Here is a 17775-nt window from a genome sequence, read left to right as displayed (position 1 = left end):
TCAGCTCTGGGGTTCTGTGCCTCACAGCCGGGTTTTGCCGCACGCTGCCCTGCAAACCTTTCAAATTCCCTAAATAATCGTTTCTCATCAAATTCCCTAAATAATCGCTCCTCATCAAATTCCCTAAATAATCGCTCCTCATCCTCCTCACCCCGTGCTCTGGCTCTGCGAAGGTTTTACCCCCAAACTTTCGGTGTTGGTTGTTTTTTCCGTGATCCTCCACGGGCTCATCCCGTCCCTGCAGGTTGGCAGCAGGGGCTGCATCCTCGGGGATTCAGAATGAAATAATTCTAATTTTTTTGCCCTCCCAAACGCTCCTCTCTGTGCAGAAAACGAGCTGAAGGTTTGTGCGTTGTTCGGTCCTGGTTTGAAAGCCGAGGTGAGGCGGGGTTGGTGATTTCTCTCGTCTTTAGAAGCCGCATTCCCTCCTTTCCGTGCTCCCTGGAGCAACTCTCCCACCTGCCATAATTCCAGGATGTTCTCCGGGAGAGAAAATTTCATTTTTCCGGTTTATTATTTTTTTTTTTCCCTCCTAGCTGGATAAATCCTGTTTTGTTTTGCTGTGGATATTCTCAGGTCCGACCCTGTAGAGAGACGATGGTCGGGATCTGAAAACCCCTGATTGCTTCAGGGGAAAAGGGAAAGGAGGTGGTTCCTTACTGCTTTTATCTGTGGAATAAAGGCTGGAGGAGCAGAAATCCATCACACCGAGGTTTATAGCTGATACCCTGCCGGGGCTCAGACCTCTGATACCTTTGGAATCCCGCAGGGATTGCTGCTGGGGCTTGGTCAGAGTTTGGGGTTTGTGCAGCCTCCTTCCTCTAGCCGAGGGTTTCCTGAATTTGGGGAGCCTGAGGGAGAGCTGAGGCCCTTCCTGGGGGGTTTCTGTTCTCCCACAGCCTCCCCTGGGCTGGACATCGAGCTCCAGCCAGGCCAGGGGGCTGGGGTGAGGCTGCCCTGGCTGTGAGAGGTGAAGGGTTTGGGGTCAGGGTGGGCCCAGGGCTGGTGACACCCGCTCTGATTATAAAGGCATTTTCAGGCTGCAGATGGAAACTTGTTCTGCTGGGGCAAGAGGGGCTCTCCTTGCAAAATTTGGCTCCCAGGAGCTTTTCAATGCTTCATTCTTTTATTTTATTTTTTTTTTTTTTTTCATAAAAGGGGACAGGTTGGTGCTTCAAAAGCACCTCTGAAATGCTCCGGGTTTTTTTTTTTTTTTTTTTTTTTTTTTTTTTTTTTTTTTTTTTTTTTTTTTTTTTTTTCCATAAATGGTGACAGGCTGGTGCTTCCAAAGCACCTCTGAAACCCTCCCCGGAGGTATCCAAAGCCTTTCCCAGCAGCAGATTCCTGCTCTCTGGGCAGGGCTGGGAGAGGGGACAGTCCCTGCAGAGCTCTCTGTCTGGTGGCCTGAGCCGGCCGGATTCAGTTCCCATTTTGCAGTTCCCAGTTTTTGACCCTCCCGTGGGTGCCCTCACGGCCGAGGCCGCTCACAGCTCCCTCCAAGGGGGAACACGCACAGGGACCAAGCCCTGATCCCCTGAGGCTGATCCCGGCTCCATCCCAAGGGAGCATCCCAAGGGCTCTCCCCGGAGGGGATCCCGCATCCAGCGCTCATCCAGGGCTGGCTCCCCGCGGAAAAGGGGAAGGGTCCGAGAGGGAAAACCCCAGGAGGCTGCCCTGGATGGAGGGGCCGATACGGGAGCAGGGCAGGGCAGGGGGAAGAGTGACTTTTCCGTGCGGGAAGGTCCCGGCTCCGCTCTGAAGCGGCTCCAGGGCTGTGTCTGGGCAATCGCGGCTCGTTAAATGCAATGATGTGTGCGGGATTCCTGCCCCAGCCCGCTCCCGCAGCAGCCTCTGTCTCCCACAAGAGCTGAACCCATGTGGGATCCTCACTTCTCTTTGGTTTTTTTTTCCCTCCCTCCCCATCCTCCTTAGGGAAAAGCTTCACCCTGACCATCACCGTGTTCACCAACCCCACCCAAGTGGCCACCTACCACCGAGCCATCAAAGTGACCGTGGACGGACCCCGGGAGCCCCGCAGTAAGTGAAGGGCTGGCCTTGGGGCTTGGCAGCTCTGAGAATTGTGGGGAGGGGGTGCAGGCTCCGAGCTCTCCGTGGCTGTGGGATGCAGCACAGGGAGCTCAGGGATGGATTTGGGGTGGCACCGTTGGATTTTCCCGTGTGTCCCTCCCTCCCTGCCGGCCTCCCATATCCCATCACTGACCTGAGGGATGGTTTGTAGCTCCCTGACCCATCTTGGAGCGATAATTGCACAGCTCCAGGTTGGGATTTTGGAAAAACTCTTTGGCCCATCACGGAGGGATGGTTTATAGCTCCCTGACCCATCTTGGAGGGATAATTTCACAGCTCCAGGTTGGGATGTTGGGAAAACTCTTTGGGCTTCCATGGCAAAAGCAGGAAGGGCCCAGCCTGGCGCTGCACAAGGGGGCTTGGGGGTTATGAAACCAGAGATCTGTGCTCGGCTTCGGGGGGCTGATTGCTGGCGATTAAACCAAAAACGGTGCAGGTTCCCTGGCTGCTGAGGCGGTGTCTTCTCTGGCACTGAGCTCCTTCCCCTCGGCTTCGCGGTGGTTTCGCTTTCGGGCTGTCAAAGGCTGGGGCTGGCAGCGCCCGCGGCCGGGGGCTGAGCCTGGAGAAACCAGAGAGACTCTGCGACCGCAGAAGCGTCTCTGTTGTGCTGGGGAGGCTCTCCCGGGGGCAGGATGGTGCCTCGTGGTTGAGGGAGGCTCCGGGAGCTGCCCTGCCTGGGCTGCCTTTCGGCGTCGGGCTGCTCGGAGCTGCCCAGGGAGCCGCTGCCCGCAGGAGTTTCCTCTCGCCACGAGGTTTTTTTTTTTGCCCTGTGGGACCCCCCTGTGTGGTGGGATCCTGTCCCTGGGGGCTCCGTCTCCGGCTTCGCCTTCCTGCTCGCTCAGCACCACGCCGGGACTATAAAGCCGAGTTTGTTCCCTTTGCGTGTCAGGCTGCAGTGCCCACATCGAGGGAAAGCGGTTTGATCCTTCCAAAAACGCCTCCAAAAACATTTGCTGTTGATGCTGTCGCTGGGCCATCGGTGCCCTTGATGTCAGGCCAGGTGGAGGCTGTTACCTCGGCCAGGGGGTTTCATTTGCATCGGGTTTTGGAGGATTTTTCCCCCCTCCTTGATTTTATTTTGGAACCTGTCGAGGATGGATTTAGAAGCTGGAATGCAGGAAATCCAACGCTGCTGTTGTGGGGGTTTTTTTAAAGCCAGAAACATCAGGCAGGTCCCTGGTGTGGGGCACCTGTGGGTCGTGGTGGGTGCTGGGGTTCAGCCCCAGGGCTGGGCAGGGAATTTCACAACTCTGCCAGGAGTGTCAGGAATAGAAACCAGCCCTCCTGACTGCTGGCTCAGCCCCTTATCAGCTGCATCAGATCGCCTTTCTAATAATAATAATAATCATCCTCATCATCCTCATCATCAGGAATACATAAATAATAATACAAGGTGAGATAGTTGCTACTCTTGGAGCTCGGTTTGGCCTCCCCGACAGCCAAACCCTGGTGAATCACACCTGCTCCTCCTGAATTTCAGCATTTCACCCCAGAGATCCCCATCCCTCATTTCGGTTTTCTGATACGGAGGCCGTGGCAATCAGGGGATGGAGCAGCTTGTCCTGGCTCTGCTCTGGGGTGCCCTCCCTGGGACACAGCCCAGCTGCAAGGGCAGCGTTTTTCTGGGGTTTTCTTCTTATTTTTGTGATGATTTGTGGACGTCAAATTGTGCTGGAAGTGTTGGCTCCTTGAGGAGATCTGCGTGGGGTTTATTTGCTGCTTGTGCCCTTGCCTTGTGTGGCTCCCAGAGGTTGATCTCTCCCCCATTCCTGCACCCTCCAACCCATAAATCTCTGATAGAAAAGGTTTAGACCCAAATTGTGGCTATTTTGGAATTTTTTTTCAGGGAATCCTAGATTTATTGGTCATGTTTTGGCTCCCAGTTTGACCCTGGGGCTTGAACTCATGGTTGACAACTTTCCAATGGGAAAAAAACATTTTTAAATAATTCCTTTCTTGCCACACTTTCGAATGAAGACAACAACTAAAAAAAAATGCAATAACCTTTCTTCTCCCCTTCCTGCTCTGCAGAAACCCTGGGTGTGGAAACAGCAGCTGTAAAATGATCCTGGAAAGCCGAGGTGCTTTTCCTGGTTCACCTGCCACTGGGTGGCTCCCGGGCACAGCACCCTGGCAGTGCCAGCATTGGCATCTGGGGTGGCATTTGGGGCTGGCACAGCCCTGGTGATCCCCACCTTGGGCCAAACACCGAGGCTGGGGCTGCTCTGCCTTGTTTGGCTGTGGGAGGTGAGAGCTGCCAGCAGGAATTGCAGTTTTTATTATATATATACATACTAGGTACACTTTTTAACATGTATATGTTAATGTGTGTGTGTGTATATGTGTGGGCATAAAAATATACAGAATTTTTTCTTCTTTTTGGCTTCAAAAGATGGGCCATGGTGTGTAGTGTGAGGATCAGCACTGGGCAGGGCTGGAGGCTGATGTGGGGCTGGTGGAGAGGACAAAACCCATCCTTAATGTGGAAAGAATTGGCCATTTGTCTTGGTACCCTGGGAAAGGCCCAGGCAGCGTCTTCTCAGCTGCAGCAGAATCCCTCCAGCCAACGTCCTTGTGGGGTTTGGGGCCAGGACTGTGGCTGGGCTCCACCTCTGGGCATCCCATTCATCCTCCACCCCTGGCCCATCGCTTCATCTCAGCCCTTGAGCGAGGCTTTCAACTCGGGCTGAGCCCAGATCAAACTCCTGAGGATCTGAGAGCGGGTGGGGATGGCTGGGAAGTGCAGGGTGAGGGGCAGAGCCTGCCGGGGCAGGGGGAGCAGGAGGAGGCTCCGTGGGGGTCCCTGGGGGTGACACCAGCGGTGCCTTCCCTTCAGCATCTCCTCCTCAGGCTGCTCCAGTGCCCCCTCGCTCCCAGCTCTTTTTCCTTCTGCTCCAGCTCCTTCTGGGTTAGATCTGGACAGGAAAAAAAAGGACATTCTGTCAAGTTGGCACCTTAGCTCTAAACAAATAGCACAGCGGGTGCCAAGTGTTGACATACTTTGTACAAACAGGAAGTAATAAAATATTTGAACTTCCTGTGGAATTTCCTTCTTTTCCCCCCCTTTTCTGCAGCCCTGTGTTCAGCAGGAGCCCTGCTGCAGAACCCTCTCACAGCAGGCAGGACGTGGGGAGCTGAGGGGCTGGGGGCTGCACAGGGGTGTTCAGCCTGTTCCTGGGGAAGAGGGAGCATCCCCAGGGCCTCCCCTCACACCCACCTGCTGCCTGCCTTCCCTTCCCCTTCCCTTTTCCTTCCTTTCCTTCCCAAGGCTCTCACCTTCTCTGCTCTCACTTTTCCTTTCTCCCTTCCAGCCCCTTTTTGCCCAGAACTCTTGTGCAAAGTCTTTTTTTCCCCTTTTAAATTAATTTTCTCCCCTCTTGAACTGTATTTTTTATGCTACCATTCACTTTTTAACCTCTTTCCACGCTTTCTAAATCTGGATTTAATCCTTTCTTTCTGACTCCCACCCTGTTGCTGCTGTCCTTGTTGGGGAGGAAAGGGAGACCAGGAGGATTTGTCACCCATGGGGTCCCTGTGTCCCCATGGGTCCCCTGCGTCCCCCCTGTTCCCTGCTCAGCCCTGTGGACGTGCTGGTTGTTGGTTGCCCCTGCCCTGTCCATTTCTGGGGTGTGCATCAGAGATTTGGTGCTTTTGGTCGTGTCCCTGCTTGGTGTGACCACAGCAAGTGACAGAAACGTGTCCCCAGCGTGGCTTGGACCGGGAGGAGGGGGGCTTGTGGCCACAGCACTTCACATCCCCTCTCCCACCTCCTCCCTGCAGCTCTTTCTGGCTGTGCCCATCCTGCCCAGCCCCAGGTTCCCTCCGTGGTGGCTTTTCCCTCCCCAAAAAAGGCTCCTTGCCCCCCCAAGCTGCGGCTGTCCCCGGGCAGCGCTGTCCCTGTCACGTAGCCAGCGGGTGGGAAGGCTTCTCACCTCCCCCGTGCGAGCGTTTCCAGGAACCGCCGCTGCTCTTTGGCTTTCGGGCTTCTGAGAGCCTCAGCTGAGCGAGGGTTTCCCTCCCACGAGGGCTCACAGCCCTGTGCTCTGAGCGGGGAAAGGGCAGCTTGGGGTGTGCAGAAATTAAATGGGGAGTTTGGGATGTGCAGAAATTAAATGAGGAGTTTGGGATGTGCAGAAATTAGGAGTTTGGGATGTGCAGAAATTAGGAATTTGGGGTGTGCAGAAATTAAATGAGGAGTTTGGGATGTGCAGAAATTAAATGGGGAGTTTGGGGTGTGCACAAATGGGGAGTTTGGGGTGTGCAGAAATTAAATGAGGAGTTTGGGATGTGCAGAAATTAGGAATTTGGGGTGTGCAGAAATTAAATGAGGAGTTTGGGGTGTACAGAAATTAAATGAGGAGTTTGGGATGTGCAGAAATTAGGAATTTGGGGTGTGCAGAAATTAAATGAGGAATTTGGGGTGTGCACAAATGGGGAGTTTGGGGTGTACAGAAATTAAATGAGGAGTTTGGGGTGTGCAGGCAGGAGGAGTTTGGGATGTGCAGAAATTGAATGAGGAGTTTGGGATGTGCAGAAATTAGGAATTTGGGGTGTGCAGAAATTAGGAATTTGGGGTGTGCAGAAATGAAATGAGGAGTTTGGGGTGTGCAGAAATTAAATGAGTTTGGGGTGTACAGGCAGGAGGAGTTTGGGATGTGCAGAAACTGAATGGGGAGTTTGGGGTGTGCAGACAGCGGGGATTTGGGGTGTGCACAAATGGGGAGTTTGAGGTGTGCAGAAATTAAATGAGGAGTTTGGGGTGTGCACAAATTAGGAATTTGGGGTGTACAGAAATGAAATAAGGGGTTTGGGGTGTGCAGACATGAACAGTTTGGGGTGTGCAGGGGGTGGCACCCCCTTGTCCCTCCTGTGGAGATGTTTGTGGCATTGCTGTCCCCACGGTGCTGGTTGCCCTCACCTCATGTATTGTCAACTCTTGGCTTGAATATGAGGTAGAAAAGCAAAATACCATGAGAAAGATGGACTGGAAAGGGGAAATCTTTGTTTGGGAGAGCTGTGGGAAGGTTGGGATGATCTCTGGGACAGCAGCCCCAGGAACCTGGAGATGGTGAAGTAAAATACTCCCAATCCAGGGACACAGGGAAATTGGGATTTACTGAGTGGCAGACAAGTGTGGCTCTGCCTAAAATAGCTGAGGATGAGGAAGATGGAGTGGGGTTATGGGATGGGAGCCAAAGAGGAGCAGGGGCAAAATGATCCCTTGTTCCCATATTCCTACGGGCGAGTTTTGCACCTCGAGGCAGAGATCCTGTGCTTTCTGCACATTTATCCTCAGAGATTTGGGAAGTGCTTGGAGAATAAATTATTGGAGAGTCTTGTGCCTCTCAGAAGCTTGAGTGGAGACCCAGGACAGGGGTGTGTTGTGCCAGTATTGTCCAATTCCAGATCTTTATCTTGGCCAAAGGCTCCCTCGTGGGGCTGCGTAAAACTTGAGCTGGAGATGTTTTCTGTAATTAAAAGCAGACTCGGTGCTGAAGTGCTCCCGTGGGGTGATAGTTTTGGGTATTATTGAGGTCTTTGTTTTATTCCCCTGCTTGTCCTTAGCTAGAAATAAATACACAGACAGTTCCCAGATTGTCTGGGAATAAAGGAAAAAAAAAAAAAAAAAAAGGGAAATGGCAAAAAGAAGGAAAAAATAGGAGAATATAAATGCAACAAAATCAATCCAAGATAATTTCAATAAATAAATGACCTCAGCTCTTCCTGAACAGCGATTTGTCTATGTCATATTGCTGTAATCTGTTCTAATTTAATACTCAGTACTTCAAACAAGCTGATTTCCCACTTCTGGAGCCCTGTTCTCATCCCTGGTGAGGAAGAGGAGGAAATCCTGAGTGGCCCTTTATGGCTTCCCTATTGCCTGAGCTCTGGCAGGGCTGAGGCTGTTGGAGGAAATTCTGTGTGCCCATCCTGGAGCTGTGGCATGGCTCCTGCTCTGAGGGCCCTGCTGTGTGCCACCCCTGGGACATCCTCACACACCCCCTGGGTGTTCTTGGGCTGGTGCTGCTCAGAGACATCGCGCTGATCCCAGCTGTGCTCCAGCCTCTGCTTCTGTGGGATGGAACCTGTGCAGCTCCTGCCTGTCTGCTGCTCCCTGCTGATCCAGCCCTGCTGGACGAGTGGAAGGGCTTTGGTTCATTCAGGAGCCTTTGGGGGACCCTTGGGACTCCCCAGTTCCTTCCTGAAGGAGCCTTTGGGGGAGCCTTGGGGCTCCCCAGTTCCTGCAGGAGCCTTTGGGGGAGCCTTGGGGCTCCTTGATTCCTGCAGGAGCCTTTGGGGGAGCCTTGGGACTCCTCAGTTCCTGCAGGAGCCTTTGGGGGAGCCTTGGGGCTCCTCAATTCCTGCAGAAGCCTTTGAGGGAGCCTTGGGGCTCCTCGATTCCTGCAGGAGCCTTTGGAGGAGCCTTGGGACTCCTCAATTCCTGCAGGAGCCTTTGGGGGACCCTTGGGACTCCCCAGTTCCTTCCTGAAGAAGCCTTTGAGGGAGCCTTGGGGCTCCTCGATTCCTGCAGGAGCCTTTGGAGGAGCCTTGGGACTCCTCAATTCCTGCAGGAGCCTTTGGGGGAGCCTTGGGGCTCCCCAGTTCCTGCAGGAGCCTTTGGGGGAGCCTTGGGGCTCCTTGATTCCTGCAGGAGCCTTTGGGGGGAGCCTTGGGGCTCCTTGATTCCTGCAGGAGCCTTTGGGGGAGCCTTAGGGCTCCTCAATTTCTGCAGGAGCCTCTGCAAATCAGTGCTGGCTCACAGGAGGTGTCCCTGCCTGTTTTCCAATCTCTAACATGTTTTGATCCCAGGGGAAATTTTCTCCCTCTGGGATGCCCCGTTGGGAATCGGGGTTCAGCTCCTGGGCTTGGATAAAAACCCCTCAGGGACACATCCAGCCTGGCCCTGGGTTCTGTGGTGGGGCTGTGTGAGACCCCCAGCCCCAGTGGGAGAGGGGACATGGGGGTGTCCCAGGGGACACCAGGGAGCAGAGAATTCCCTGGGCAGAGCAGAGCAGGGATGAAATGTTCCTGAGAGTGCTCCAAGCACTGGGTCTGCATCACCAGGGCCTTTGGTGCTGCAGCTCGAGGCTGTGATCCGGCCTCAAAAGGAATTGCAGAGCAGCTGAGATGATCTGGGCTCCAGTAAATTCACTCCACCAATTATTTTATTCGTCACATGCAGTAAATTCCACCTCTCCTTTCCAATCGTCTGCTGCGCAACAACTTCAAAATCATTTCGCTTGAAAACCCCCAATATTTCCTAAGTGCAGCAATATTGGGAGTCAGAACAGGGAAATTATTTTTGCTTGCGTCCTACAAAGGAATCTTTGTTGGGATTGGTTGCAACACCTCCTGCTTTTGAAAGCTTTGGGAAAACCCCAGGGCACGGTTCTCGGCTGGGGTGGAAGAGGCAAACCTGGCCCTGGGGTGGCTTTGGAAATAACTCAGAATGGAGAAATGGGCATTGGTTCTGTATTTGGGAGAGATTAAACCGATCAAAAGAGTTTTCTGGTGGGATCTGGTGGTCACTGAGGGATGTTTGGGGGGTTAAGTTCCATTGAAGGCTTTTTCCAGGAGGATGTTGGTGGTGCTCTCTGTCGGGTTGTGTCAGGAGCTGTTCAAAGACACAGCACAAGAAATTCAAATACAAACAAGAAACTCAAATTCAAACACGCAACAAAAGAAATTCCTGCTGGATCCAGCGTCATGATCCGAAGGGAGCTGTGCAGGAGGATGAGTGGGCTGGGATGGGATGCAAAGGAATTTTTGTGAGCATTGCAGCAAGGCCATTGGTGAGCTTTGCTCCTTCCCAAAGGAGCAGCATTTTACCCCGTGCCTCAGTTTACCTGTCTGTAATTCCTGAGGGGCAGCAGAGGATGTGCAGGAGGCTGGCAGGGAGGATTTGCAGGGTTATTAATGCAGCGTGGCCCCATCTCCCTCGGGCAGGATTCAGGAGCTCGGGAGGACACAGCCAAGAGTCACAGATTGGAAAGGAGAGAGGGGAAAAAAACTTGCCAGTGCTAAAAGGCGAGTTTCGTTTCAGGGAAGGCAACAGCTAAAGGACCAGAGCTATCAACCAAAACCACAAGATCACATCAGATGTCACGCAGGACACATCTTGTTTCTCCCTCCCGAAAGGTCTTATCAGCGCAACCAATCACTTTAATGATGTGGCGGAGAGAGGAAGAGGATTTGACTCAGAGTGAAATGAAATTGAGTTCCTAAGACCCTTCTCTTCCGCTGCCGGAGCGCAGTCACCTGTCCTGCAGGCAGGCACACATAAATCACCTCCTGCAGCGGAAGGGGCTCAGACATGAGTTTGCATTATTTTCTCTTACTCTTTCCAGTGTCTCTGCGTGCTGTGGTGGGAGCGGGGCAGAGAGGTGAGGAAGAGGAGGGACGCAGCCAGCAGGGAGTGCCCCTGGTGCCTTCCCAGCCTGTGGGGATGGTGACAGTGGGATGGGAACCTCTGTGCTGGGAGGTTCCCCTGTCCAAATCAGATGTGGGAGCAGGGAACCCCTTTCCCCATGGTCAGCTCTGCTCCCTTGGCTTTGGGGAGCAGCGTTGCAGAGAGGATGAGGATGAGGATGAAGATGAGGGTGCTGTGCAGGTGCCATCGCTCTGGAGCTCCTCTTTCCAGTGCAAAGCTCAGCAGGAGCTGTAATTATCCAGCAGGGTAACACCAGCCAGGCTCTGGAGATGGAGCTTGGAGCTCAGTCCTGGCATCGAGGGAAGCAGTATTCAAATGCCAGGGCTAAGCTCCTTCCCTGTCTGAGGGGAAAAGCAGCGCTCAGCATCCTCAAACCTTGGGAAAATTTGGGTCTGTTCCTGAGGGCACAGGCTGGGCTGGCAAATTTCTGCTCCCTCCCCACAGTGCAGGGACATCTCAGCTCCATCAGCTGAACCACGGCACATTCCTTGCACAGGGCTGAGCCCAGCAGCTGGTCCTCCCCATCCCGGGCACAGTGTCCTCAACCAGTGTCACCCCAAGGAATTTGATGTGCTTGCCCTAATGGAACAGGTTGTGAACTGGGAGAAACCAGCTCTACTGGTAGGTCCCAGTCTAGGTTGTTAGATAGCAGCAGGAACTCACTGGGACTGGCATCTCTCCATGGATCTATGGAATCTGAAAATCTGATCTCAGCCGGGGTTGAGGCAATAGCAGCTGGATGTCCTTGAGATCTGTCTGCTTCCTCCCAGCACCCAGCTCAGAGATCTTGGAATCAGAGAGTTTGGTGATTCCATGAGAGCCAGATCACAGCCCATCAGTGAATTTTGCCTTCCTGGAATGGGGAGTGAGTGCAGAGCGGCTGTCAGGGCTGGTGGTTTTTGCACCCTGTTCTGAAAGCTGCCCGATTTCCCGCAGATGTGCGCCCACCTGCTGCGCTGTGACACCAGGGCTGCAGCTTTCATATCTGCAAATCACAACTTTTAACCCCCACCCAGTTCACTCTGCAGTCTCAGGAACAGATTTTCAGAGTCCTTACTCTGGATGGGAAAGGGCAGGAAAGCACTGGTGGGGATTTTCAGCAGGCACAAGTGGGCTGAATGCTTAAACCTGATGAATTTTACCCACTGCTGAGAATACCCTCAACTTTCCCTGTGTTCTGAAGGGCTTCAAATATTTTTGCAAATCCAGAAAGACTCTTGAAACCCTGGGAATAGGGATCCTGTGTCCTTCAGGCATTTGAGCTACAGTTGTGTGGAAATTCGGGCGTGATGTTCCCTTTGATTTGGGAATGGGCCACAGCTCCCGGGTCCCCAGAGCTTTTGGAAGCACTACCCCGGATTTCTGTTGAAATTAATGCCCTGCTTTGTCTTCCTTCCAGAGGGCTCAGTTTTGGGCTCTCCCAGCACAATCAAAGGCCCTGACAGGGTTTATCAGAGACAGGGTGGGCACAGGAGGGGCAGGGAGAGAGGCAGAGGCGAGGTCTCAGCACTAACCCAGGAGTGAGAGGAGATCAGGGGCTCCCAAAGCCTCCTAATCAATCCCAGCCTGCCTAGAACGAACATCTCTCCCGCTGCTGGAGCTTCAGACACTAAAAAACCTACTGTAAATGCAACATATCTCTGTGCTTCCTGCCAGCTGGCCTGGAGCCAGCCTATTTCCTTCAAAAAGAGGGATATTTATTTTCATCCTTTTAGAGGCAGCCAATTCATCTCAGACCACCACCAGCTAAAAAAGCTTTATAAATTAGCAGCCTTTTTTTCTTTCTTTTTTTTTCTTTCCCCTTCCTAATTCTCTCCCCCACCCCTTTAAATATTATTTTCCTTTGGTTGTTGGTGTGAACGCTGTGCCAGGACAAGCGAGCCGGGGCGCATTGCGCCACACTCCCCTTTCTCCCCGAGCTGCAGAAAGACAGTAGCAGCAGTGTCTCACGAAAGCCAGAGGAAACCAAAGCAAAGCCCGGCCGTGACTGATTCTCCTTCCAAATGGCGTAAGCAGGCCAACTTCAAACATGTGAATAATGAGTTATCTGTGCCTGACTTTGTTCAGCAGCACAAGGGACGGTGCCTCCCAACGTTTCCCTCCTGCTGCCTCCTGTGAACTCCTGGGCTCTGGTTTTAGCAGTGGGGTTGGCTCTCACTGGGGCTAGGAGGGCACCTCCGTCATCCTGCGTCACGTTTGAGTCCCTTCCAGCTCCCTTCCAGCTCCCAGCTCTGCACTGTCCTCCCTCCCTCCTTCCCTGGCAGCGGGGCTCCTCCGAATTCTTCTTGGCTGGGCATTTCCCATGGCAGGTCTAGAGCTGGAGGTGGGATTCCAGGGAGAGCCTGAGCCATGTTCTTGCCTTGTGTTAGAGGTGTGCAAAGATGAAACCAGCCCAGCTGCAAGGGACAGGCCTGCTGTTCCCATAACACAGGAGTTTCACATGTGGCTTCTTTCTGGAGCACATGCTGGGACTTGATAGTCTAGCCGAGACTCAGACTGGGAAAAAATTCCAGCCTCTGCAGAGGACTGGCGTGTCTCTCTGAAGTACCTATTTCGAGGGCTACGGGAGGGATTTGAAAGGTGTTTTGCACATTGAGACAGAGTTTTATCCACTGCTGATTCCTTTCTTGTGGTCCCTTCTCAGGGACATGTAGAGACTAAGCCATGGCTTTATGTGCAGGGGCTGCTCCTGGTGAGCTTGGCTCAGCCCTGGAGTTAGGCTGGGAATATTTGAGCAGAGCCTTGGTGGGAGGATGGTGGAATGCCAGGGGGATGCTTGGATGCTTTGAAGGAGCTGAGTGTGGCTCAAGCTGCTGTGCCAGCCCATGCCACCCTCTCGTGGCTCTGTCTCCTCCTGTCTGGAGCTGAGGCAATGATCTGCAGTGTGTGTGTGTGCGCTCATGAACGTCCCTCGGCGTTTCCTCCGCTCCAGCTTGCCGCCAGCATTCCGCAGCCAGGCTCCCGGGGAGGGCCAAGCCACTTCCCAACATCTGCTCTCCCTGCAGCACGGGGCTGAGCCGGGGGCTGGGGATGAGCGTGACACCCAGCTCTGAGCCCAGCAGGGCTGCGAGGAGGCTGGGCAGCTCCTCAGCTCTCATCTAACTCCATCTACAGAGAAATCTGGGAACTGGGGCTCCACTCACCCCACAGAGAGTTTTTTTTAGTCAAATCTCTCAGCTCTGAGATTTTCGTGTCACTCAAGCCACGAAGTTCCTGGAGCCCCTTTCTACCTTTGCTCAACTTTATATTCTGTACCTCAGTAATCTGAGGAAATCAGCTGCTTTTGGAACTCCCCCTCCACAGCCTGGAAACCCCATCCTGGTCCCTGCTTGGGAAGCCACTTCAGGTTGTACACTCCTAGAAGGAAGAGCAGACTCTATTTGGTCTTTGAAATATTTTAATGCAGAAAGCATGTCTTTAAATCATAGCTCTGAAAGCCTGAGCTCGTGTGGCACACACTGTTTCGCTGTCTGCATTCCAAGGAAACACCCAAAACTTCCAGTATGCTTCTTATTACTGGCCTAAAGTGTCAAATTCACGTCGGCTCTTCCAGCTGGGAAGTGTTCAATGGGATAGTTTGTTTGATATGCTGATACAGATCTTGTTATTACATCAGGATCATAGGTGATCTGTCAATGTTTACATCATGTCACGTTCAATACCGGAGTTAACCGATTCTGAAACTCAATCCAGCGTTAAAACCCTGGCGCTGCTGACAAGGAGTGCCCAAGGTCAGGAGCTGCCACCAACTGACCATGCTGGGCTCTGCTGTTTCCATAAATATTGACCTACAAGCCAGTGGTGGCCTAGGTGGAAATGCAGCGCAGAATCCCCAACCCCAGCAGTGCCTTTTGTGCCCTAAAATTCACAGGCTGGGGTGATTAAGGCTTCTCAGACAGATTTCTTGGGATGAGGGCTGGGGCTGTTTGAAGTCGAGTGAAAATCCACCCACTGGCTTCGGGAGGCTTTGAGTCAGTGCTTGGATGAAGGTAGAAACCACCTTCCTGTTCTCTAAGGTATGAGCCATTGTTCACTGGTTTCCTCTCCGTGACAGCTGTGGGCAGATGGGGAAGGGCTTTTAATGAAGCCAACCGCTGCAGAAATTAAAAAGCTCAGGTTGTTCTGATGAAAGAAACCCATTAACAGCGATTCTCTCTTGCGTGACAAAGTCTGACGTCCCCAGCCCTAAGTGACAAGCGGCAGGAAGTCCTGGGGAGACAGCCTGAGCTAAAGAGGGCTGGCAGGCCAAGCTGGTGGTTTTTAACTCGTTCTCTGCCTTGTTTCACAGGGTTTGAGGCTACCAGGTCCCACATGTGGGGACAGGGTGGGACACAGACTGGAGAGGGGCTGGGAGGGCTGGGAAGAGCCCTGATCCCACCACCCCTGTCTTTGCCTTGACTTACATTTGCGTCAAGTTTTCCACTTTCTTTTCAGCAGGATAGTTTCAGGGGTTTGGGGGGTTTTGCTGAGTCTCCCCACAATCCAGCCCCTCCTGGAGGGTGCTGGCAAAGCCCACGGAGCTGTGCCCATGTTCAGACAGTGCGGGCACCGGAGCAACCACAGTGCAGCATGACACAGGCACATGAAGGCCTTGGTGGGGCTGCATGGCTGAATAATCTTTAAAAACATTATCAGCACAGAGATCACAATATATTTTTTCAGGATTTTCCCTGTCACATGCCAGATACCACCACAGGATAGGGTTTGTGCTGAGATAGAGGAAGGGAATTTAATTTTCATTAGATTTCTAGGGAACTTGGTCTTTGAAGTCCTTTTTGGCTTTCCTGCGAAGCTCTGCCCAAAAAAAAACTGGGTAAAGATGAAATATAACACTATTTTTCTTCTTCTGTGCATAAATGTATAGTGAAATAATAAAACGTGGGCTAAAACAAGACATCTCAGTGCACACACTTTTCCCCTGGAGAAAGCACCATGTGACAGATGCTGCTCACAGCTCCCAAGGCCCTGGATAATGCAGAGGTGCCTGAGGTCTGGGGACACACAGAGATGAGAATAGATCATTTATGATCTTGCTTTGAGGTTTCCTTGGTTTACTTCACACAGCAGGGAAAATACATTTTCAAAATCCTGCTGGGTTTTTGCTTTCTGCTGGGTTTGTCCTCCCCAAGTTTTCCTCTCTGCTGCCAGCACGTTTTCCCTTGGTTTGGACTCTCACATCTCTGTAAGTCTGGGGATTATAGAGCTTGGGATGCTGGGGCTCACCTGGATGTGGAGAAGCAGAGAGGGGTCAAAGCCCCTCTGAATCTGTGGCTGGGATGGGTTTGCTGGTGGGACACCTGTGGAGCTCAGCTGGGAGTGTGAGCTCCCCTTGGAGCTTCCCTCCCATCCCAGCATCCTCCCAGCCAGCCTGGCAAGCACAGCCTGAGCCAGGCAAGTGGGAGATCAGGAGATACCAGACGCTGGATTTAAAGAGGGGGAAGTGTGGGGACTTTCTGTGACTTTGCTATAAACTGACACAGCTCACAGAGCTGTGCAGATGTGAGGGGGAAGGGCAGGGGCGTGCGGGTGAGAGGTGCCTGCGTTCATCGCCTTTTAAACGCGCTGCTTTGCTTTCCTTTTCTTCTTTAGAAGCCACCAACTCAGTGCACACACTTTTCCCCTGGAGAAAGCACCATGTGACAGATGCTGCTCACAGCTCCAAAGGCCCTGGATAATGCAGAGGTGCCTGAGGTCTGGGGACACACAGAGATGAGAATAGATCATTTATGATCTTGCTTTGAGGTTTCCTTGGTTTACTTCACACAGCAGGGAAAATACATTTTCAAAATCCTGCTGGGTTTTTGCTTTCTGCTGGGTTTGTCCTCCCCAAGTTTTCCTCTCTGCTGCCAGCACGTTTTCCCTCGGTTTGGGCTCTCACATCTCTGTAAGTCTTGGGATTATAGAGCTTGGAGGGGATGCTGGGGCTCACCTGGATGTGGAGAAGCAGAGAGGGGTCAAAGCCCCTCTGAATCTGTGGCTGGGATGGGTTTGCTGGTGGGACACCTGTGGAGCTCAGCTGGGAGTGTGAGCTCCCCTTGGAGCTTCCCTCCCATCCCAGCATCCTCCCAGCCAGCCTGGCAAGCACAGCCTGAGCCAGGCAAGTGGGAGATCAGGAGATACCAGACGCTGGATTTAAAGAGGGGGAAGTGTGGGGACTTTCTGTGACTTTGCTATAAACTGACACAGCTCACAGAGCTGTGCAGATGTGAGGGGGAAGGGCAGGGGCGTGCGGGTGAGAGGTGCCTGCGTTCATCGCCTTTTAAACGCGCTGCTTTGCTTTCCTTTTCTTCTTTAGAAGCCACCAAGAGCTGAGCTTGGCTTGGTGGATGTCGGGCTGTAGGATCTGATAAGGCCCAGCTCTCTGAAGTGCTGCAGAAGGGTTTCTTCCCAGCCTCTCTCCCGGCGTGCCTGCACACCTCCAGTGCCCCTGAGCGCTGGGATGGTGCCGGGACGAGGCGGTGCCACCTGGGCAAGGTCCCTCCGTGGCAGGTGCAGAGAGCTGGGGGTGTTGCGGGGCACTCTGGCTGCGGCAGGGGAAGAACAAGGAGAAGCCAAGGTCTGAACCCCGCACTGATGTAAAGCTGAGGCTCCTCTGGAGCCCCTCCAGCTTTGTGCGGGTGTAACTGAGACTGGAATCCGGTCCAGAGAGAGTGAAGCTGTTTGGCGATGATTAATACAGTCAAATGTGAAAGTTATGTATCAAGTGTGTTTCATGCGCCTCTCGCCTCGGGACAATTAGCATAAATTTAATAATTATTGCCCTGTGCCAGCAGCTGCTACCTAAGGAGCTGGGAGTGCTTTATGAACGCTCATTAGCTGCTGCCCTGCCTGGGGGAGGTGGGTGATTAGTCTGCCCATTTTATGGGGAGGAAAGAGGAACAGAGAGAAGCAAAGTGAGGTGGCCAAGGTGTGGTGTCAATGAGGGCTGATCCCATGCCTCCTGTGCCTCCTCCAGCCCCACTGGGCTCTGACCAAGCTGGGTGGGCACAGATGGGAGGGGGCTGGAGTAAGATGAGAGTTTGTTCTTTAAGCGATGAGCAAACGCTGCAGAAAAAAAAATAAAATTCAATGTTTACTGGTTCCCCAGTCCCCACTTCACCAGGACATGGTTTCTTCTGCCTTGCACATGTCTCCACTCCATGTTCAGAGTCAGCAAGGGCTGGTGGAGGGTGGTCACTCAGGCAGGGACATCCTGATCCAGCTCCTTGACTGGAGACTCTCTGGATGATCTGGAGCCTCCCCTGTGGGTCACTCTG

General features: G+C 52.9%; 1 protein-coding gene across 1 annotated transcript in view; it reads left to right on the top strand.

Moving 5' to 3' along the window:
• The window catches only part of RUNX3 (RUNX family transcription factor 3), a 34252-nt gene that overhangs the window by 4042 nt on the left and 12435 nt on the right, over nucleotides 1–17775 (top strand). The window contains exon 3 of the mRNA XM_041460850.1: nucleotides 1933–2037. Coding sequence (XP_041316784.1) covers nucleotides 1933–2037 — 105 coding nt within the window. The remainder of the gene's footprint in view (nucleotides 1–1932; nucleotides 2038–17775) is intronic.

The sequence above is a fragment of the Pyrgilauda ruficollis genome, unplaced genomic scaffold (assembly GCF_017590135.1).
Source record: "Pyrgilauda ruficollis isolate IOZ18807 unplaced genomic scaffold, ASM1759013v1 scaffold149, whole genome shotgun sequence".
NCBI classification, from domain to species: Eukaryota; Metazoa; Chordata; class Aves; order Passeriformes; family Passeridae; genus Pyrgilauda; species Pyrgilauda ruficollis.
Note: the sequence above shows the minus strand (reverse complement) of the source record. Positions and strands in the feature narration are given on the sequence as shown.